The sequence below is a fragment of the Vicia villosa genome, linkage group LG4 (assembly GCF_029867415.1).
Source record: "Vicia villosa cultivar HV-30 ecotype Madison, WI linkage group LG4, Vvil1.0, whole genome shotgun sequence".
NCBI lineage: Eukaryota > Viridiplantae > Streptophyta > Magnoliopsida > Fabales > Fabaceae > Vicia > Vicia villosa.
This window is the reverse complement of record NC_081183.1, coordinates 146,809,865-146,832,702: the sequence shown is the minus strand read 5'-3', so window position 1 is coordinate 146,832,702 and position 22,838 is coordinate 146,809,865. Positions and strand designations below refer to the sequence as shown.

Here is a 22,838-nt window from a genome sequence, read left to right as displayed (position 1 = left end):
TTTGTATATATGTTTTTTCATTTTTTTTTCTTTTTGAAAGATATTGACTGCGTTGCTTGATGATTGATGAACCATCATTGTCTTTTGATTGACATCTCCAACACCTCTTTGATGTGTATGGTCGAACGTTTATGATTGAAACCTTTGTTGAAAGGTGTACTGAATGGTTCTCTTAAAATAGAATGCACAGCCAAATTAACTGAGAACTACCCTGCCCCAGGTTATAATCAAAGATTTTGAATTTTCAAGAAATAAAACTCCTACGCCTTAGGCTCAAAGGGGTTGACGAGGGATTAGCATCCTTATATCTCCACTGTTTAGGAATTGAAACAATGCCTGTACATCGTCAGCATAGTCCGTTCAAAAGTATACTGTATGAAGTTGCGGTATCGTTTTCGTCATCCTCCCTTAAAAGGCTTACAGCTTAGCAGGAGTTGAGTATCACAAAACATATGCAGAGTAACGACATAATTTAAAAAGAGTGATAGCGAAATAATTTATTCAAGACAAACATATGCAATGCACTGATGATGATTATTAAAACAAATAATGTCTATCATAATTGGAGTGTTTAAACAAACAGAATAGAAATTGCAAATGAGAGTGAATCTAATGATCTAAAAAGTTCATCCTTCTAAACATTAATCAATCTTGTGGTGACCAGGAATGGGAGCATTGATCACTGCGGGGGTCTTGGGATGAGGGAATTCAATTTCACCAGCATCGATCATATCTTGAATCTTGTTCCTCAATGTCCAGCAATTGTCAGTGTCATGTCCAGGACTATTAGAGTGATATGCACATCTTGCATTAGGATTATAACGAGAATAAGAAGTACTAGGGTTCTTCGGAGGGTCCTTCAAAGTAATCAACTCTAACTTCAACAAGTGTCGTAATGCCTGAGCCAGCGTCATATTGATTTTTGTGAATTAACGCCTAGGTGTATCTGACTTGCATCTTTGTTGTGGAACTGGTGTAGAGATCAGAAATGTCCTCACAGATTGATTGTGTTCGTTGCGACCTTTCCGATTGTACACAACCTTAGTCATGCGAGGTTCTTCAGGTGAGTCGAAGTCAATGATATTTTCATCAATTAAGTCTTGAATCTTGTGTTTCAACGGTCCACAATCCTTTGTATCATGACCAGGACTATTCGAATGATAAGCACATCTCGCATGATACTTATACCCAGGAGCGGGATTAGTAGGCAATGAATATGGAGGCAATAGAGTTATCAAGTTCTGATTGAGCAGTTGTTGCAGAACTTGAGACATCGGCATGTGCAACGGAGTGAATAATCGCTTGGGTTTGGATTTCCATTTACCTTGACCATCTTGTTGCCTATGTTGATCCTCCTCCTTCTCGATCAGAAGTGCCTTTAGTTCTTCTTGCCCCTTGGCCAAGTTAAAGATCATCTCTTGGAATTGGTTGTTCTGAGCTTGGAGATTTTTAACTGATTGTTCGAGATTCATGATGCTGAAATAAACAGCGAGGAAGGATGAGAAACCCATCATAGGAAACCTGTTATGCAATGTTATGAATGCAAATGAAATGTTTTCAAGGATCTTTAAGGAATTTAGTTAGCAACTTTAGGAATTTAATCAGTCACAGCTTCGTCTGAAGAACCTTGGCTTTCATTTTTAAGCGTCCTTCTTTAAGAATCAAGCTCACCATATCGAGTGGGTCATCGCCTCTGATTCAGGATACTTCTGAATTTGAAGATACGTGGCCAGAGGAAAATAAATCCTCTTGCCCCTTGATAGGTACTGGATCTCTGAATTGGAAGGTATGTGGCCAGGGGGAAGTAAATCCTCTTGCCCCTTGATTAGGAGATCAACCTTTGATAAGGGCACCTGAAATTGTGTGCCCTAAATCCCTAAGATCCTTGAAAGGGTTAGTTAAATCATGTTATGCTTATGATGTCATGATGTCATGAATGTTATGCGAATGCAATTCATTAGGCATAGTGTGAGATAGTAAGGGCAAACACGTCCTTTTAACAAAACCTGCAAAGAACAAAGGTTAGTAGCAAACACAAACAAGTCACACAAGTCACACAATTTTTTGACTTAAGGCTTGCATGGAGTCTGATCAGGTGTCCTTCCCAAGGGTATTTCTATGGATAAGGAGATTTCAGCAACGGGTTCTACAAGTTATCCAGAATTGTCAGCCCTTCTAAAGCACCCTCGGACATGATGCATTCGCACCATGCAATGATACTTTGAGAAAGAACCTATCTGAATTGTAGCATCGGGTAGCGACTAGTTCTTAACATTTGTCAAGAGTAGTCCCCCCACTACGTTCCTAAAGGCCAGGATGGGTTAAGGGTAACTAAAGGTCCTTGAGCTCCGGCGCACCCACAGACACATACATAGACCTCCCTCATTTGAGAAAGGTGTGCATATGCTATGGAGTCCTAACTCAAGTGTGAACTTCATATTGACTCATCTCCCACATATGTGAAAGAGGTCGCCATGACTATGCCACTCCTAAACTTAGGTGTTCTTGAATCCGGGAATAGGATTCGTCCTTTAATTTTCCCAAAACGCCCCTGAAAAATAAAACAAACAAAACAAACAATAGAAAACATTTAAGTGAATCCTAAACTTTTAAGGTAACCCCTCTTTTATCGGAAAGTCCCCAGCAGAGTCGCCAGTTCTGTAATACGGTGAACTGACTTTTTATCGATCGAAATGTCGCGGTAAGCAAGAGTCGCCACCGACTTTTATTTTATCCAAACAATATTCGGAAAGGCAAAAAGAAACAGAAAAAAACCTTTTAAGAAATCTAAGTTCGGGGGGTAATTTATGCAAAGGGAAGGTGTAAGGCACCCTTTGCATCCATGGTTTTCCATGGGCTCTTAATTGCTTTGCTTGCTCGTTTTCAGAAAATGTAGATGAAAGAGGAAAAAGTGGACTTTAGCTCGTAAATGAGCGTAGCCAGTTTTCGAAGAATTGTGAGAAAGAATATTAAAGATGAGCATCGCAAGGCAATTAGGGGCAATTACCTTAAACTCAGATGATAGGTCTCTTTTTAGCCTTTCAGAATGAAAGGATCTATCCTTGCCATAAGAGGGCAGGAAGCCTTTCGTTTGGAGGTTGAAGGGTCGTCGAAGCATCCTTTGCCATAAGACTGTCCCATGCCATAGAAGGGCAGGTAATCTAAGGCAAGGATCAGAATAAGCCATTTTTCGTTAGGCAACCAGAAGATACCTCAGCCATTTTCCGTAGGCAACATCCGAGGGTCGAGGTCATAATTGTGTATCGAAGGCAGCATCATTTAGGGTCGCATGACCTTTTATTATCGAGGCAGCAGGGCTGAGGTATCCTCAAATTCGAGGGACATAGCTTATTCTGCAAAAACACAAAGGCAACAGGCAACAGGCAACAAGGCAACAGAGAGGTTACCCCAAAAGGGTGTGTGTGTGCAACAATCACGTGGTTAATTCAATATATTATCTTGTAAATTAGTGATTCTAGGTTAATTACAATCTTGCACTCCCTAAATTACTAACCACACAATAATATAAAGCAATAAAGGGGGCGGGAAATTGTAACCAGCGGATCCCTTATCAGGGTTTGACACAAGTAATAATAAAAGAAAACAAGAAAATATTTAGGGTTTAGGGTTACCCATGGCGTAGCTTTGGCATTTGACAAACCCTGAAAAGGTGGGAAAAATGGCAAACAAAAGAGGGTGAGTGCATTATCAGGTTCGGAGGCAAACTTTATTAACTCTAAAAAAACAAAAGAATAAAGAAATTAAAAGTAAATGAATGAAGAGTACTTAGCTTGGCATTCGCCCTGACAGGGTTGGTGGGCAAAGGTTTGCCTCGAGTATGAAGCATTGACTCTGATCATCTAAGAATTGACAGAAGAAATAATAGGAAGCAGAGTGTATGGCTAATTCAATGGCAATTAAATTTAACCCTGATTTGATAAAAACAAAATAGAATGATTATTTAAAATAAATACGAAATAGGACTTAGCTTTTGATTTGATCTGATATGGTTTGCAGTCGGAGGAACTCTGAAGCATGCACAAGCTATGAATTCTGCAAAACAATCCAATACTCACGATGGTAGTACCTCGCAAAAACAAGAAGGTGTTAGTACGGACGCGTAAAAATAATAGATGAGAAAAGTATAAAGTATGGACAAAATTAGAAAATCTAGAAATCCATATTAAATTTTAACAAAAGTTAAGTAGTATTAAAAACAATGTTTTTTTTTTTTTTTTTTTGTAGTTAAATAACTTAAATTAGATAACAAAATTAAACAAAATAGTGTGTAAATAAGAGGTGATAAACTTTAGGCCCAATTGATATTCCTAGAAGAACCTAATTCTAAATTCTAATTAAAATTGAACAAAAAAAAAGAAAAACTAACATTAGATATGGCAAGGGAAAGACGTAGCACTCTGTATGCTATCTCTTTAATTTTTTTTACTTTACCATTACCGACCGAGAACATAGTGACAAGTGGCATTGGTTAAAAGGAGAATTAAGAAAACAAAATAATATACAGTACTCAATGCCTCGGTGAAACCGTAAAACACATATCTTCTTCTTTCTTTTTCAAAAAGAAGAATTCTTCTTTCTTCTCAAACCACAAACTTCAACACCTAATAGTTAAATCAAGCCTAAACAACATCATAAAATCTGAAATAAAATGGCTTACCTGCAGATGGCAGTGGAGTTATACGACTGGTATCAGGATTGTCGCGTTCGTCGGAGAGAGTGGCTGGATCCGGTTTCGCCCCCTTCGCGGTGGCTTGAGGATGCGGTGCGGCGGAGCTGGTGGCGGTTGAGGGTCTGCGGGTGGTCTAAGCGTGAGGCTGTGAGCGTCACCGGTGGATTCGGCGGTAGCGTGAAACTTCCGGTATGAACAGCGATTCAATCTCGATCCCGCTTTTGATTGACGATGTCCGCGGCGGTAACGACTTTGTGCTTCTTCTGCTTCCTTAATATTCTCTCTAACAGCGCCAGTGATGTTGTGTTGCCGTGAGCGTATCCGTTACGAAGTGTTGATCGTTGATGAAGCTGCGGATTCGTCGGAGATGCCGATTTGAGTGTCGGTTAATCAGCGTGGATCATCTTCTCCGATTGGTATCATTAGCAGCTCACCGATTTGCCTCTTATTCTTCCCGTCTATCCTGAAAAACAACAAGAAATATTGTTATCAATCATTTTTCAGTTTGTTATTGATGTACCTTGGTGAAGAGATCTTTTTCTGTAATTGAATTAATCATGTTGTGGAGTTAAAGGAGAATTTTTCCAGGGACATTGCTTCTTGTTGTCTGCTTGCGTGATGATGAAGCGTTGGTTTACGGTTACAGTTTTGTTGAGTGATGGCCAGGTTCACGGCTGTGAGAAACCTTGTTCTTCGAATCCGACTCGGTTAGACCGAGTTTCATTAAAAAAGGCCAATGTTGTATATTTACTTTGATTCTTGAAATTTTGTCTTCTTTGTGGTACTAAAAGTTGACGAATTGCTGCAGGAATGTTACGTGAAAGAGTGGTTTCAAAGTTTGTTGTGAGAGGTTAACGTGAGAGTGTTGGTTAGGTTAGGATTCGTCCCTCAAGTTAGAGAATAAGATTAGTATTTATAAGACAAAATTAGGTTAAACTTAAAATAAAATAAAATCAATAATAATTAAAATTTGAAATCAAATTTGATTTGATCTTCAAATTATAATTATTTTGATAAAAACTGTCCTAAAATAAAATCAATCAAATATTTTTGTATTTTGAATTTTTTTGACTAAAAAGTGCATAAAATGACAAAAAGTAAAAAATAAATATTTTTTTAAATTGCTTAATTAATAAATACGAAAATTAAAATTAAATTATTAAAAAACTTATTTTTTTGATTTTTGAATATAAATGAAAAAATTAAAATTAAAACTAGAGTTAGCAACTAAATAAAAGAAGAAAAAAAATGTCAGTAAATGGGATTCAAACTCGGGAGCTCGCGCTCGCAAACCTTACACTCTTACCAAACGCCCCATCACTTTTATTCGTAATAAAGTGGCCATCGTAAATATATGTGGGCAAATTTTGGGGTATGACAGCTGCCCCTGTTCAATTATCTTAAACCTGAAGATGTAGAGTGGTTTGTGTGTCAGTCGGTATCTGAAGGTGGAAGATGATTGAACACTAGAATACCAAGAAATTTGCCCTATTTGCAGTTGGGACTTTTTGTCGGAGATGGGCTTGTAGATGCCATCTGATAGTTGTTGGAGTATGGATTGTTGCGAAATTTCTGCTTTTGCCGTCTTCTCTTTTTTGTTTGAATGTTGAGGAACCGTCAAAGGTGTCGACTCAAGTATGTGTTGGGTTATTTAAGGAACCGTCAAAGGTATCGACTTAAATTTGAAATACGTCGTTAAGGAACCGTCCAAGGTGTCGACTTAACTCTTGATGTGGGTTGTTAAGGAACCGTCAAAGGTGTCGACTTAACTTTGAAGCATATCATTGAGGCACCGTCAAAGGTATCGACTCAGATATGTAGATAGATTGTATAAGGAACCGTCAAAGGTGTCGACTTATATCTGAAGCATATCATTGAGGCACCGTCAAAGGTATCGACTCAGATATGTAGATGGATTGTATAAGGAACCGTCAAAGGTGTCGACTTATATCTGAAGTGTGTCGTTAAGGAACCGTCAAAGGTGTCGACTTAACTCTGGAGATAGATCATTAAGGAACCGTCAAAGGTATCGACTTAATTCTGGAAGGTTGTTAAGGAACCGTCAAAGGTGTCGACTTAACTCTGGAGATAGATCATTAAGGAACCGTCAAAGGTATCGACTTAATTCTGGAAGGTTGTTAAGGAACCGTCAAAGGTGTCGACTTAACTCTGGAGATAGATTATTAAGGAACCGTCAAAGGTATCGACTTAATTCTTGAAAGTAGAGACAGTAATATCCTGAAAAGTAAAGGTTAGTTTTCTTATGTCATGATGCATGTGTTATGTAATGAGTCTCTCAAAATAAATGAGAAACTTTGTATGTTATGGATTTGTTATATAGTGATGTATGCGATGTATGAATATGTTTGTGTCATATGGTATGCAAATATGATTTAGTCGAGACAATAAATCTCCAAGTCTTTGTAGTTTGGATTTCGTCTTGAAGATGCTCAGCTGGGGATTTATAATTTCTGTTTGGGGATGAACAGTAGTTTGATGTACCCTGATTTAGGGATATTAATAAATCATGTTGGAGAAGAGCAAAGTGTCGGAGAACAGGTGGTATTGAAGATGTAAACTCTGTTGGGGAGCCATGTCTTTGTCGGGCCGAGTATGTTTGAAGATATCTTCTAGAGGATTGTTCTGTGGGGATATGATTTTGTGAAATCGGAATTGCGGGAGGGCATAGATGCCTTGAATATTTCCCCCAGTATTATAGTGACTACCATTCCTGGATTTGATTAGGACATGCCACTGAGTATTTGATAAAGATGTAAAACTAGACTTGCATAGATTTGCCCCTGCTAGTAGGATCTTTGGAAAGATTCGCCTCGCGAGGGCTTTATGAGATGTACACTATGGGCGATATGCCCCCAGTAATCATAGGCTCAAGACAGTGTCCCATGTTGATTGGGGACTAGCTTTAGATATACTTGGATGTATGCCCCTGATTGTTCGAGCATCCATGAGAGATTCTCGGAATCTTGACTTGATTGCCCCAGATTGATCGGGAAATAGTTTGAAGTCCACTTGGGATGAATGCCTTTGACTTTTGGCATTTTGAGAGATTCTTCGAATCTTGACTTGATTGCCCCAGATTGATTGGGCAAAACATGTCATGCCCCTTGTATACGTAAGAGACATGGCTTATTGGAGTGATTTTGTTTGTCGGGATAACTTTCAGTCATTAGCCATACCCTGTGCAAATTTATTCTGATGCTAACATTTGAAATTACGTAGCAGAATATGTTTAATAATGAATTCATGAGATGCAATGCATACGTTTGTCTTGAGTTTTTAAAAAAACATTAAAACAAGAGATGTGAAAGCGTGATATTTGTAAAACATGCTATTTTTTGTAGAAGCGAAATATCTACTCAGCATTTTAGTAAACCTTAAGGAGTCGGGATACCTTTTTGGTGACAGTATGCTTTCGAACTAACCATGCTTCAGTTAGGACTTTCAAGGGTTGTAACGTGGCTTGGTTCACGGTTTTAAGAAACAAAAGATAAAGGCTCAAAGTTTATTTATACCCATCCCCTTCTTTATGATGTTCTTCATTCCTAAGCTCAGTTGGTTCGACTTATGCATTCAGGTTCCAAGAGACTTTTGGATTTGCGCCTTTGATAATGTTGATGGTTCGCAAACAAAGAGAACTTTTGAGATGGCAGTCACTTCTTCCTTTTGGTAGTCACAACTTTGAGTTGTTCAAGAATTTATTGACTTCTCTCTTTTTCATCTTTTTGATATCCCTAACTTTTGCCTGAACTGTCTATTTTGAGCTTACAGTCAGCGAGATGCCTTGATTTTTGCCTAAGTCTTCTTTTTGATTTTTGACTTAGCAGGCTTTTCTTTGTATATATGTTTTTTCATTTTTTTTTCTTTTTGAAAGATATTGACTGCGTTGCTTGATGATTGATGAACCATCATTGTCTTTTGATTGACATCTCCAACACCTCTTTGATGTGTATGGTCGAACGTTTATGATTGAAACCTTTGTTGAAAGGTGTACTGAATGGTTCTCTTAAAATAGAATGCACAGCCAAATTAACTGAGAACTACCCTGCCCCAGGTTATAATCAAAGATTTTGAATTTTCAAGAAATAAAACTCCTACGCCTTAGGCTCAAAGGGGTTGACGAGGGATTAGCATCCTTATATCTCCACTGTTTAGGAATTGAAACAATGCCTGTACATCGTCAGCATAGTCCGTTCAAAAGTATACTGTATGAAGTTGCGGTATCGTTTTCGTCATCCTCCCTTAAAAGGCTTACAGCTTAGCAGGAGTTGAGTATCACAAAACATATGCAGAGTAACGACATAATTTAAAAAGAGTGATAGCGAAATAATTTATTCAAGACAAACATATGCAATGCACTGATGATGATTATTAAAACAAATAATGTCTATCATAATTGGAGTGTTTAAACAAACAGAATAGAAATTGCAAATGAGAGTGAATCTAATGATCTAAAAAGTTCATCCTTCTAAACATTAATCAATCTTGTGGTGACCAGGAATGGGAGCATTGATCACTGCGGGGGTCTTGGGATGAGGGAATTCAATTTCACCAGCATCGATCATATCTTGAATCTTGTTCCTCAATGTCCAGCAATTGTCAGTGTCATGTCCAGGACTATTAGAGTGATATGCACATCTTGCATTAGGATTATAACGAGAATAAGAAGTACTAGGGTTCTTCGGAGGGTCCTTCAAAGTAATCAACTCTAACTTCAACAAGTGTCGTAATGCCTGAGCCAGCGTCATATTGATTTTTGTGAATTGACGCCTAGGTGTATCTGACTTGCATCTTTGTTGTGGAACTGGTGTAGAGATCAGAAATGTCCTCACAGATTGATTGTGTTCGTTGCGACCTTTCCGATTGTACACAACCTTAGTCATGCGAGGTTCTTCAGGTGAGTCGAAGTCAATGATATTTTCATCAATTAAGTCTTGAATCTTGTGTTTCAACGGTCCACAATCCTTTGTATCATGACCAGGACTATTCGAATGATAAGCACATCTCGCATGATACTTATACCCAGGAGCGGGATTAGTAGGCAATGAATATGGAGGCAATAGAGTTATCAAGTTCTGATTGAGCAGTTGTTGCAGAACTTGAGACATCGGCATGTGCAACGGAGTGAATAATCGCTTGGGTTTGGATTTCCATTTACCTTGACCATCTTGTTGCCTATGTTGATCCTCCTCCTTCTCGATCAGAAGTGCCTTTAGTTCTTCTTGCCCCTTGGCCAAGTTAAAGATCATCTCTTGGAATTGGTTGTTCTGAGCTTGGAGATTTTTAACTGATTGTTCGAGATTCATGATGCTGAAATAAACAGCGAGGAAGGATGAGAAACCCATCATAGGAAACCTGTTATGCAATGTTATGAATGCAAATGAAATGTTTTCAAGGATCTTTAAGGAATTTAGTTAGCAACTTTAGGAATTTAATCAGTCACAGCTTCGTCTGAAGAACCTTGGCTTTCATTTTTAAGCGTCCTTCTTTAAGAATCAAGCTCACCATATCGAGTGGGTCATCGCCTCTGATTCAGGATACTTCTGAATTTGAAGATACGTGGCCAGAGGAAAATAAATCCTCTTGCCCCTTGATAGGTACTGGATCTCTGAATTGGAAGGTATGTGGCCAGGGGGAAGTAAATCCTCTTGCCCCTTGATTAGGAGATCAACCTTTGATAAGGGCACCTGAAATTGTGTGCCCTAAATCCCTAAGATCCTTGAAAGGGTTAGTTAAATCATGTTATGCTTATGATGTCATGATGTCATGAATGTTATGCGAATGCAATTCATTAGGCATAGTGTGAGATAGTAAGGGCAAACACGTCCTTTTAACAAAACCTGCAAAGAACAAAGGTTAGTAGCAAACACAAACAAGTCACACAAGTCACACAATTTTTTGACTTAAGGCTTGCATGGAGTCTGATCAGGTGTCCTTCCCAAGGGTATTTCTATGGATAAGGAGATTTCAGCAACGGGTTCTACAAGTTATCCAGAATTGTCAGCCCTTCTAAAGCACCCTCGGACATGATGCATTCGCACCATGCAATGATACTTTGAGAAAGAACCTATCTGAATTGTAGCATCGGGTAGCGACTAGTTCTTAACATTTGTCAAGAGTAGTCCCCCCACTACGTTCCTAAAGGCCAGGATGGGTTAAGGGTAACTAAAGGTCCTTGAGCTCCGGCGCACCCACAGACACATACATAGACCTCCCTCATTTGAGAAAGGTGTGCATATGCTATGGAGTCCTAACTCAAGTGTGAACTTCATATTGACTCATCTCCCACATATGTGAAAGAGGTCGCCATGACTATGCCACTCCTAAACTTAGGTGTTCTTGAATCCGGGAATAGGATTCGTCCTTTAATTTTCCCAAAACGCCCCTGAAAAATAAAACAAACAAAACAAACAATAGAAAACATTTAAGTGAATCCTAAACTTTTAAGGTAACCCCTCTTTTATCGGAAAGTCCCCAGCAGAGTCGCCAGTTCTGTAATACGGTGAACTGACTTTTTATCGATCGAAATGTCGCGGTAAGCAAGAGTCGCCACCGACTTTTATTTTATCCAAACAATATTCGGAAAGGCAAAAAGAAACAGAAAAAAACCTTTTAAGAAATCTAAGTTCGGGGGGTAATTTATGCAAAGGGAAGGTGTAAGGCACCCTTTGCATCCATGGTTTTCCATGGGCTCTTAATTGCTTTGCTTGCTCGTTTTCAGAAAATGTAGATGAAAGAGGAAAAAGTGGACTTTAGCTCGTAAATGAGCGTAGCCAGTTTTCGAAGAATTGTGAGAAAGAATATTAAAGATGAGCATCGCAAGGCAATTAGGGGCAATTACCTTAAACTCAGATGATAGGTCTCTTTTTAGCCTTTCAGAATGAAAGGATCTATCCTTGCCATAAGAGGGCAGGAAGCCTTTCGTTTGGAGGTTGAAGGGTCGTCGAAGCATCCTTTGCCATAAGACTGTCCCATGCCATAGAAGGGCAGGTAATCTAAGGCAAGGATCAGAATAAGCCATTTTTCGTTAGGCAACCAGAAGATACCTCAGCCATTTTCCGTAGGCAACATCCGAGGGTCGAGGTCATAATTGTGTATCGAAGGCAGCATCATTTAGGGTCGCATGACCTTTTATTATCGAGGCAGCAGGGCTGAGGTATCCTCAAATTCGAGGGACATAGCTTATTCTGCAAAAACACAAAGGCAACAGGCAACAGGCAACAAGGCAACAGAGAGGTTACCCCAAAAGGGTGTGTGTGTGCAACAATCACGTGGTTAATTCAATATATTATCTTGTAAATTAGTGATTCTAGGTTAATTACAATCTTGCACTCCCTAAATTACTAACCACACAATAATATAAAGCAATAAAGGGGGCGGGAAATTGTAACCAGCGGATCCCTTATCAGGGTTTGACACAAGTAATAATAAAAGAAAACAAGAAAATATTTAGGGTTTAGGGTTACCCATGGCGTAGCTTTGGCATTTGACAAACCCTGAAAAGGTGGGAAAAATGGCAAACAAAAGAGGGTGAGTGCATTATCAGGTTCGGAGGCAAACTTTATTAACTCTAAAAAAACAAAAGAATAAAGAAATTAAAAGTAAATGAATGAAGAGTACTTAGCTTGGCATTCGCCCTGACAGGGTTGGTGGGCAAAGGTTTGCCTCGAGTATGAAGCATTGACTCTGATCATCTAAGAATTGACAGAAGAAATAATAGGAAGCAGAGTGTATGGCTAATTCAATGGCAATTAAATTTAACCCTGATTTGATAAAAACAAAATAGAATGATTATTTAAAATAAATACGAAATAGGACTTAGCTTTTGATTTGATCTGATATGGTTTGCAGTCGGAGGAACTCTGAAGCATGCACAAGCTATGAATTCTGCAAAACAATCCAATACTCACGATGGTAGTACCTCGCAAAAACAAGAAGGTGTTAGTACGGACGCGTAAAAATAATAGATGAGAAAAGTATAAAGTATGGACAAAATTAGAAAATCTAGAAATCCATATTAAATTTTAACAAAAGTTAAGTAGTATTAAAAACAATGTTTTTTTTTTTTTTTTTGTAGTTAAATAACTTAAATTAGATAACAAAATTAAACAAAATAGTGTGTAAATAAGAGGTGATAAACTTTAGGCCCAATTGATATTCCTAGAAGAACCTAATTCTAAATTCTAATTAAAATTGAACAAAAAAAAAGAAAAACTAACATTAGATATGGCAAGGGAAAGACGTAGCACTCTGTATGCTATCTCTTTAATTTTTTTTACTTTACCATTACCGACCGAGAACATAGTGACAAGTGGCATTGGTTAAAAGGAGAATTAAGAAAACAAAATAATATACAGTACTCAATGCCTCGGTGAAACCGTAAAACACATATCTTCTTCTTTCTTTTTCAAAAAGAAGAATTCTTCTTTCTTCTCAAACCACAAACTTCAACACCTAATAGTTAAATCAAGCCTAAACAACATCATAAAATCTGAAATAAAATGGCTTACCTGCAGATGGCAGTGGAGTTATACGACTGGTATCAGGATTGTCGCGTTCGTCGGAGAGAGTGGCTGGATCCGGTTTCGCCCCCTTCGCGGTGGCTTGAGGATGCGGTGCGGCGGAGCTGGTGGCGGTTGAGGGTCTGCGGGTGGTCTAAGCGTGAGGCTGTGAGCGTCACCGGTGGATTCGGCGGTAGCGTGAAACTTCCGGTATGAACAGCGATTCAATCTCGATCCCGCTTTTGATTGACGATGTCCGCGGCGGTAACGACTTTGTGCTTCTTCTGCTTCCTTAATATTCTCTCTAACAGCGCCAGTGATGTTGTGTTGCCGTGAGCGTATCCGTTACGAAGTGTTGATCGTTGATGAAGCTGCGGATTCGTCGGAGATGCCGATTTGAGTGTCGGTTAATCAGCGTGGATCATCTTCTCCGATTGGTATCATTAGCAGCTCACCGATTTGCCTCTTATTCTTCCCGTCTATCCTGAAAAACAACAAGAAATATTGTTATCAATCATTTTTCAGTTTGTTATTGATGTACCTTGGTGAAGAGATCTTTTTCTGTAATTGAATTAATCATGTTGTGGAGTTAAAGGAGAATTTTTCCAGGGACATTGCTTCTTGTTGTCTGCTTGCGTGATGATGAAGCGTTGGTTTACGGTTACAGTTTTGTTGAGTGATGGCCAGGTTCACGGCTGTGAGAAACCTTGTTCTTCGAATCCGACTCGGTTAGACCGAGTTTCATTAAAAAAGGCCAATGTTGTATATTTACTTTGATTCTTGAAATTTTGTCTTCTTTGTGGTACTAAAAGTTGACGAATTGCTGCAGGAATGTTACGTGAAAGAGTGGTTTCAAAGTTTGTTGTGAGAGGTTAACGTGAGAGTGTTGGTTAGGTTAGGATTCGTCCCTCAAGTTAGAGAATAAGATTAGTATTTATAAGACAAAATTAGGTTAAACTTAAAATAAAATAAAATCAATAATAATTAAAATTTGAAATCAAATTTGATTTGATCTTCAAATTATAATTATTTTGATAAAAACTGTCCTAAAATAAAATCAATCAAATATTTTTGTATTTTGAATTTTTTTGACTAAAAAGTGCATAAAATGACAAAAAGTAAAAAATAAATATTTTTTTAAATTGCTTAATTAATAAATACGAAAATTAAAATTAAATTATTAAAAAACTTATTTTTTTGATTTTTGAATATAAATGAAAAAATTAAAATTAAAACTAGAGTTAGCAACTAAATAAAAGAAGAAAAAAAATGTCAGTAAATGGGATTCAAACTCGGGAGCTCGCGCTCGCAAACCTTACACTCTTACCAAACGCCCCATCACTTTTATTCGTAATAAAGTGGCCATCGTAAATATATGTGGGCAAATTTTGGGGTATGACAATACTCAACCTACGATACTCATCTATGTCATCACGTATCTCTCACATAAGCGTCCATCTCTGGAGCACAAACGAGATCATCTCACAACTAAGGTTATCTCTAACGCGAAGCTGCGAGAACATCCGTATTCTCGCGTCGGCGATCTCTCGCGCGCCGCTTAAACACGAAAGCATTAAGAACAGATACAAACAGTGAATGCTAGCTCTAAATCTATCTCTAGAGTTCAGAACCAACAGAATATCATTCTAGATAAAGATTCAAGCAATTTATCTCTAAAGCAACTCAAATCTCCAGCACAGAGCAAAAATCCAGAACAATATCAACACAGATTTGTAAAGCAAGTTAAACATAACATTATAATCGGTAAATATACATAAGATTCAAGTATCTCTACAAACAAACCCAACACAAAAGAAATACACAAAGAATAGAAGAGATAAACCAAACATTTCGCGGGTTGTCAGCTCCGGTTGATGAGAAATCCACCTCCGATCTTCCAAGTGCATGACCCAGTGTTGTTTTCTAAGCTAATCCCAATCTAAGAATGAAAATGATGGAGTTGGAACCAAAAACTCTCCAAAACCATAACCCTAAAATGGTTCAAATGAAGAAATATAAACACATTTTCTGCTACGGCCGCTTAGCGGCCAAATCTCGCTTAGCGGACTACACGTATTACAAAAATATCAAGAACAGTAAACAGGCCTCCGCTCAGCGGCCAGACCCGCCGCTTAGCGGCCAGGGAAATTTGGTTCGCCCCTGGAAAGCGCGCTTACACGCCGCTCAGCGGCGCTCTCTGCACAAAACTTGCTTATTTGATCCAAAATCGCGCAATCGGAGCCGTGCCTTCGACACTTTATTCCTCGAGGCTCCAATAAGCATGAATACCTATAAAAACAAAAGAAAAACTATTAAACGGTATATAAAACATATAAAAACTAAATAATGTGGATATATACACAAAAGTGGGGATTTTATTACAAAATCAGAATGAATAGAATCGATAAGTGCCACAATTATATACTCAAAATAACAACATTTTGGCACTTATCAAACTCTCCCCAACTTAAAACTTTGTTTGTCCTCAAACAATGTCAAATAAATCAAAGAATCAAAAGCAATAAGCCAAAGAATTGTGAATCAACAAGTTTTGAAAACCAAAAACAAATGTATGGCTCAATACAAAAACGTATAAACAAAGTAAATACTTACCACTATCCTACAACGACAACATGTAAATGAAACTAATCCTAAGTACAAAAATCATGCAAAACATTCTAAACCAATACATGCTCACATCATGAATCACACCTAGCAAACATTCATCAATGGATGAAGAACACACAAAGGTGAAGGACTTTTAACACTCATCCAACAATCTTGCAAACAAAAGATTAAATTATGCATTCATCCAAAAATCACATTGAAGATATAAAAGCAAGAATCACAAGGACTTTTCAAGGTTGTAATGTGGCTTGGTTAACAAACAATGAATAAGTCCTAAGGCTAATCGAAACAAAAACTTGCCTAAATTTAAGGGAGTGATCAATCCACCAAAGATTCAAACAACAAAATCTCGATTAAACTTCTTCCTTAACCACAAGTTTCTCAAACCAATCACAATACTTATTAGCACAATTATTCACTTCTATTTTCTTTTTCTTTTTCAAAACTTTTTCACATTTTTTTCTTTCTTTTTTTTTTTCACATTTTTTCTTTTTCAACCTCATAGCAACAACCAAATAAGTACATAATCATTTTCTCTCCCCAACTTGAATTCAACCACACCATCATATGAATACTCCCTACTTTCTAAGGCAAGGTAAAAATTCATACCAAAAATCATGGTTGAGGGTTCAAGAAAACAAAGAATCAATCATCCATGCAAAAATGACAACTAAACACTCAAAGATAAGCATTTAGCAAAAACAACATGGACATTGACAAAAAGCTCAAAAGGGTTAACAAATGATCACACACTCACAAGGTGAAATGACTATTTGGTTTTGGTAGTTGTGCTCAAAATGAAACAAAATGCCTTGATCCTTTTCATGCTTTCATAAAATCAACATAAACAAAAGATTAAGCATAATAAAATCCAGTTAAAACAAAGATTGTGGCCTCCAGCATATGTAAACAATGGAAAGCTTCCTCACATTTATGGTTTGGGAACTAAAGTGATTCAATCAACAAGCAAGTAATGCAAAAGAATGAATGGTATGGTAATTGTACAAATGAAAAGTTTCCTAAACATGTTATGCTATAGAAAGCGATAAATGAATACCTTGAATGATACAACTTCAAAAATAATATCCTACCATACATCCGCAAGTTGAAACACTCAAGCTTTGGAAAATCACCTCAAAAATCTTCGAATCACCGAACAAAATTTGAGTACAAACAACCAACAAAAGAATTAGAAAAATAACACTAATATCTACTACTAAATAACCTTGGTGAAAGTGGAGAAAAGGAGTGAACCAAGTGGAATGGGAACCCCACTGGTACAAAGCAGAAAAACAAAATTTTACTGTCATCGCTTAGCGGATGACAGAAAAACCAGAAAAATCAGAACAGAAACACTTGTTCCAATTTTCCTCCACTTCACCTAAATACCTCAAATACTGAAATATAGACAAAAATTTACAACCGTTGGGGTGCCTCCCAACAAGCGCTTGTTTTACGTCGTTAGCTCGACGCCTTTATTGTTTTGGTGTTTGGAAAGTAGCTTCCTCCCGTCATGCCATGGTAATGTCTCACCGCACAAACCTAAAGAAAGTGTCCTAACCAAACACTCAACAAACGTTACAGGTACAAATATATACAACAATTATACAAACATAAAAGAATACGCAAGTATACAATTATGTACACAAACCAACACATATGCACAAGTATGGAACACAAACAACTATTATCATACAAAAAGAGAAAAGTTAGTGAATGTTGGATTCACAAGTTGAAAAGTGAAGATTTGGTATTAAAGAGCTCATCCGAGATCAACATGTTTCACCAACATTCACCAATAAAAGTATACTTATATGTAACATATACAAGTAAACTTATATGGTGAACATAAACAAGTAAACATGTACAAGTAAATATATATACAAGTGAAACTATACAATATATACGATATATACAAAGCTCAAAATCACGAAAACTATTGCGATGCAATCACAACCATCCCCCGCAACGGCGCCATTTTGTTGAATGCAGTATAGGGCAAGCAACAAACAAGATTTGGAAATATTGATCCAGGAATTATCGTCCACAGAGATGGAGAGATGCCATTCAACAGTTTCTACGGTTTCGAGCTTGAGATTGAATGAACAAAAAGTAAACAAAGATATAGACAGTAAAAGAATAAACACATTCTTAGAAGAGAAATAACTTATCAGGAATGTAAATATATTCACTCTTCACAAACATACACTTACCAACCCATTATACTCAACCTACGATACTCATCTATGTCATCACGTATCTCTCACATAAGCGTCCATCTCTGGAGCACAAACGAGATCATCTCACAACTAAGGTTATCTCTAACGCGAAGCTGCGAGAACATCCGTATTCTCGCGTCGGCGATCTCTCGCGCGCCGCTTAAACACGAAAGCATTAAGAACAGATACAAACAGTGAATGCTAGCTCTAAATCTATCTCTAGAGTTCAGAACCAACAGAATATCATTCTAGATAAAGATTCAAGCAATTTATCTCTAAAGCAACTCAAATCTCCAGCACAGAGCAAAAATCCAGAACAATATCAACACAGATTTGTAAAGCAAGTTAAACATAACATTATAATCGGTAAATATACATAAGATTCAAGTATCTCTACAAACAAACCCAACACAAAAGAAATACACAAAGAATAGAAGAGATAAACCAAACATTTCGCGGGTTGTCAGCTCCGGTTGATGAGAAATCCACCTCTGATCTTCCAAGTGCATGACCCAGTGTTGTTTTCTAAGCTAATCCTAATCTAAGAATGAAAATGATGGAGTTGGAACCAAAAACTCTCCAAAACCATAACCCTAAAATGGTTCAAATGAAGAAATATAAACACATTTTCTGCTACGGCCGCTTAGCGGCCAAATCTCGCTTAGCGGACTACACGTATTACAAAAATATCAAGAACAGTAAACAGGCCTCCGCTCAGCGGCCAGGGAAATTTGGTTCGCCCCTGGAAAGCGCGCTTACATGCCGCTCAGCGGCGCTCTCTGCACAAAACTTGCTTATTTGATCCAAAATCGCGCAATCGGAGCCGTGCCTTCGACACTTTATTTCTCGAGGCTCCAATAAGCATGAATACCTATAAAAACAAAAGAAAAACTATTAAACGATATATAAAACATATAAAAACTAAATAATGTAAATATATACACAAAAGTGGGGATTTTATTACAAAATCAGAATGAATAGAATCGATAAGTGCCACAATTATATACTCAAAATAACAACATTTTGGCACTTATCAAACTCTCCCCAACTTAAAACTTTGTTTGTCCTCAAACAATGTCAAATAAATCAAAGAATCAAAAGCAATAAGCCAAAGAATTGTGAATCAACAAGTTTTGAAAACCAAAAACAAATGTATGGCTCAATACAAAAACGTATAAACAAAGTAAATACTTACCACTATCCTACAACGACAACATGTAAATGAAACTAATCCTAAGTACAAAAATCATGCAAAACATTCTAAACCAATACATGCTCACATCATGAATCACACCTAGCAAACATTCATCAATGGATGAAGAACACACAAAGGTGAAGGACTTTTAACACTCATCCAACAATCTTGCAAACAAAAGATTAAATTATGCATTCATCCAAAAATCACATTGAAGATATAAAAGCAAGAATCACAAGGACTTTTCAAGGTTGTAATGTGGCTTGGTTAACAAACAATGGATAAGTCCTAAGGCTAATCGAAACAAAAACTTGCCTAAATCTAAGGGAGTGATCAATCCACCAAAGATTCAAACAACAAAATCTCGATTAAACTTCTTCCTTAACCACAAGTTTCTCAAACCAATCACAATACTTATTAGCACAATTATTCACTTCTATTTTCTTTTTCTTTTTCAAAACTTTTTCACATTTTTTTCTTTCTTTTTTTTTTCACATTTTTTCTTTTTCAACCTCATAGCAACAACCAAATAAGTACATAATCATTTTCTCTCCCCAACTTGAATTCAACCACACCATCATATGAATACTCCCTACTTTCTAAGGCAAGGTAAAAATTCATACCAAAAATCATGGTTGAGGGTTCAAGAAAACAAAGAATCAATCATCCATGCAAAAATGACAACTAAACACTCAAAGATAAGCATTTAGCAAAAACAACATGGACATTGACAAAAAGCTCAAAAGGGTTAACAAATGATCACACACTCACAAGGTGAAATGACTATTTGATTTTGGTAGTTGTGCTCAAAATGAAACAAAATGCCTTGATCCTTTTCATGCTTTCATAAAATCAACATAAACAAAAGATTAAGCATAATAAAATCCAGTTAAAACAAAGATTGTGGCCTCCAGCATATGTAAACAATGGAAAGCTTCCTCACATTTATGGTTTGGGAACTAAAGTGATTCAATCAACAAGCAAGTAATGCAAAAGAATGAATGGTATGGTAATTGTACAAATGAAAAGTTTCCTAAACATGTTATGCTATAGAAAGCGATAAATGAATACCTTGAATGATACAACTTCAAAAATAATATCCTACCATACATCCGCAAGTTGAAACACTCAAGCTTTGGAAAATCACCTCAAAAATCTTCGAATCACCGAACAAAATTTGAGTACAAACAACCAACAAAAGAATTAGAAAAATAACACTAATATCTACTACTAAATAACCTTGGTGAAAGTGGAGAAAAGGAGTGAACCAAGTGGAATGGGAACCCCACTGGTACAAAGCAGAAAAACAAAATTTTACTGTCATCGCTTAGCGGATGACAGAAAAACCAGAAAAATCAGAACAGAAACACTTGTTCCAATTTTCCTCCACTTCACCTAAATACCTCAAATACTGAAATATAGACAAAAATTTACAACCGTTGGGGTGCCTCCCAACAAGCGCTTGTTTTACGTCGTTAGCTCGACGCCTTTATTGTTTTGGTGTTTGGAAAGTAGCTTCCTCCCGTCATGCCATGGTAATGTCTCACCGCACAAACCTAAAGAAAGTGTCCTAACCAAACACTCAACAAACGTTACAGGTACAAATATATACAACAATTATACAAACATAAAAGAATACGCAAGTATACAATTATGTACACAAACCAACACATATGCACAAGTATGGAACACAAACAACTATTATCATACAAAAAGAGAAAAGTTAGTGAATGTTGGATTCACAAGTTGAAAAGTGAAGATTTGGTATTAAAGAGCTCATCCGAGATCAACATGTTTCACCAACATTCACCAATAAAAGTATACTTATATGTAACATATACAAGTAAACTTATATGGTGAACATAAACAAGTAAACATGTACAAGTAAATATATATACAAGTGAAACTATACAATATATACGATATATACAAAGCTCAAAATCACGAAAACTATTGCGATGCAATCACAACCATCCCCCGCAACGGCGCCATTTTGTTGAATGCAGTATAGGGCAAGCAACAAACAAGATTTGGAAATATTGATCCAGGAATTATCGTCCACAGAGATGGAGAGATGCCATTCAACAGTTTCTACGGTTTCGAGCTTGAGATTGAATGAACAAAAAGTAAACAAAGATATAGACAGTAAAAGAATAAACACATTCTTAGAAGAGAAATAACTTATCAGGAATGTAAATATATTCACTCTTCACAAACATACACTTACCAACCCATTATACTCAACCTACGATACTCATCTATGTCATCACGTATCTCTCACATAAGCGTCCATCTCTGGAGCACAAACGAGATCATCTCACAACTAAGGTTATCTCTAACGCGAAGCTGCGAGAACATCCGTATTCTCGCGTCGGCGATCTCTCGCGCGCCGCTTAAACACGAAAGCATTAAGAACAGATACAAACAGTGAATGCTAGCTCTAAATCTATCTCTAGAGTTCAGAACCAACAGAATATCATTCTAGATAAAGATTCAAGCAATTTATCTCTAAAGCAACTCAAATCTCCAGCACAGAGCAAAAATCCAGAACAATATCAACACAGATTTGTAAAGCAAGTTAAACATAACATTATAATCGGTAAATATACATAAGATTCAAGTATCTCTACAAACAAACCCAACACAAAAGAAATACACAAAGAATAGAAGAGATAAACCAAACATTTCGCGGGTTGTCAGCTCCGGTTGATGAGAAATCCACCTCTGATCTTCCAAGTGCATGACCCAGTGTTGTTTTCTAAGCTAATCCTAATCTAAGAATGAAAATGATGGAGTTGGAACCAAAAACTCTCCAAAACCATAACCCTAAAATGGTTCAAATGAAGAAATATAAACACATTTTCTGCTACGGCCGCTTAGCGGCCAAATCTCGCTTAGCGGACTACACGTATTACAAAAATATCAAGAACAGTAAACAGGCCTCCGCTCAGCGGCCAGGGAAATTTGGTTCGCCCCTGGAAAGCGCGCTTACATGCCGCTCAGCGGCGCTCTCTGCACAAAACTTGCTTATTTGATCCAAAATCGCGCAATCGGAGCCGTGCCTTCGACACTTTATTTCTCGAGGCTCCAATAAGCATGAATACCTATAAAAACAAAAGAAAAACTATTAAACGATATATAAAACATATAAAAACTAAATAATGTAAATATATACACAAAAGTGGGGATTTTATTACAAAATCAGAATGAATAGAATCGATAAGTGCCACAATTATATACTCAAAATAACAACATTTTGGCACTTATCAAACTCTCCCCAACTTAAAACTTTGTTTGTCCTCAAACAATGTCAAATAAATCAAAGAATCAAAAGCAATAAGCCAAAGAATTGTGAATCAACAAGTTTTGAAAACCAAAAACAAATGTATGGCTCAATACAAAAACGTATAAACAAAGTAAATACTTACCACTATCCTACAACGACAACATGTAAATGAAACTAATCCTAAGTACAAAAATCATGCAAAACATTCTAAACCAATACATGCTCACATCATGAATCACACCTAGCAAACATTCATCAATGGATGAAGAACACACAAAGGTGAAGGACTTTTAACACTCAT

General features: G+C 37.1%; 2 protein-coding genes across 2 annotated transcripts; both read right to left on the bottom strand.

Moving 5' to 3' along the window:
* Positions 1 to 563: 563 nt before the first annotated feature.
* LOC131599884 (uncharacterized) lies at positions 564 to 4,162 on the bottom strand. The gene is made up of 2 exons (XM_058872126.1): positions 3,633 to 4,162; positions 564 to 1,476 (listed from the first exon to the last, which is right to left on the bottom strand). Exons 1-2 carry the CDS (start codon positions 3,704 to 3,706, stop codon positions 930 to 932), a joined length of 621 nt encoding a protein of 206 aa, XP_058728109.1. The 5' UTR covers positions 3,707 to 4,162; the 3' UTR covers positions 564 to 929.
* A 4,943-nt stretch (positions 4,163 to 9,105) lies between these two features.
* LOC131599883 (uncharacterized) lies at positions 9,106 to 12,704 on the bottom strand. Its single transcript, XM_058872125.1, has 2 exons — positions 12,175 to 12,704; positions 9,106 to 10,018 (listed from the first exon to the last, which is right to left on the bottom strand). The coding sequence occupies exons 1-2, from the start codon at positions 12,246 to 12,248 to the stop codon at positions 9,184 to 9,186; spliced, it is 909 nt and encodes a 302-aa protein (XP_058728108.1). The 5' UTR covers positions 12,249 to 12,704; the 3' UTR covers positions 9,106 to 9,183.
* Between the last annotated feature and the right edge of the window lie 10,134 nt (positions 12,705 to 22,838).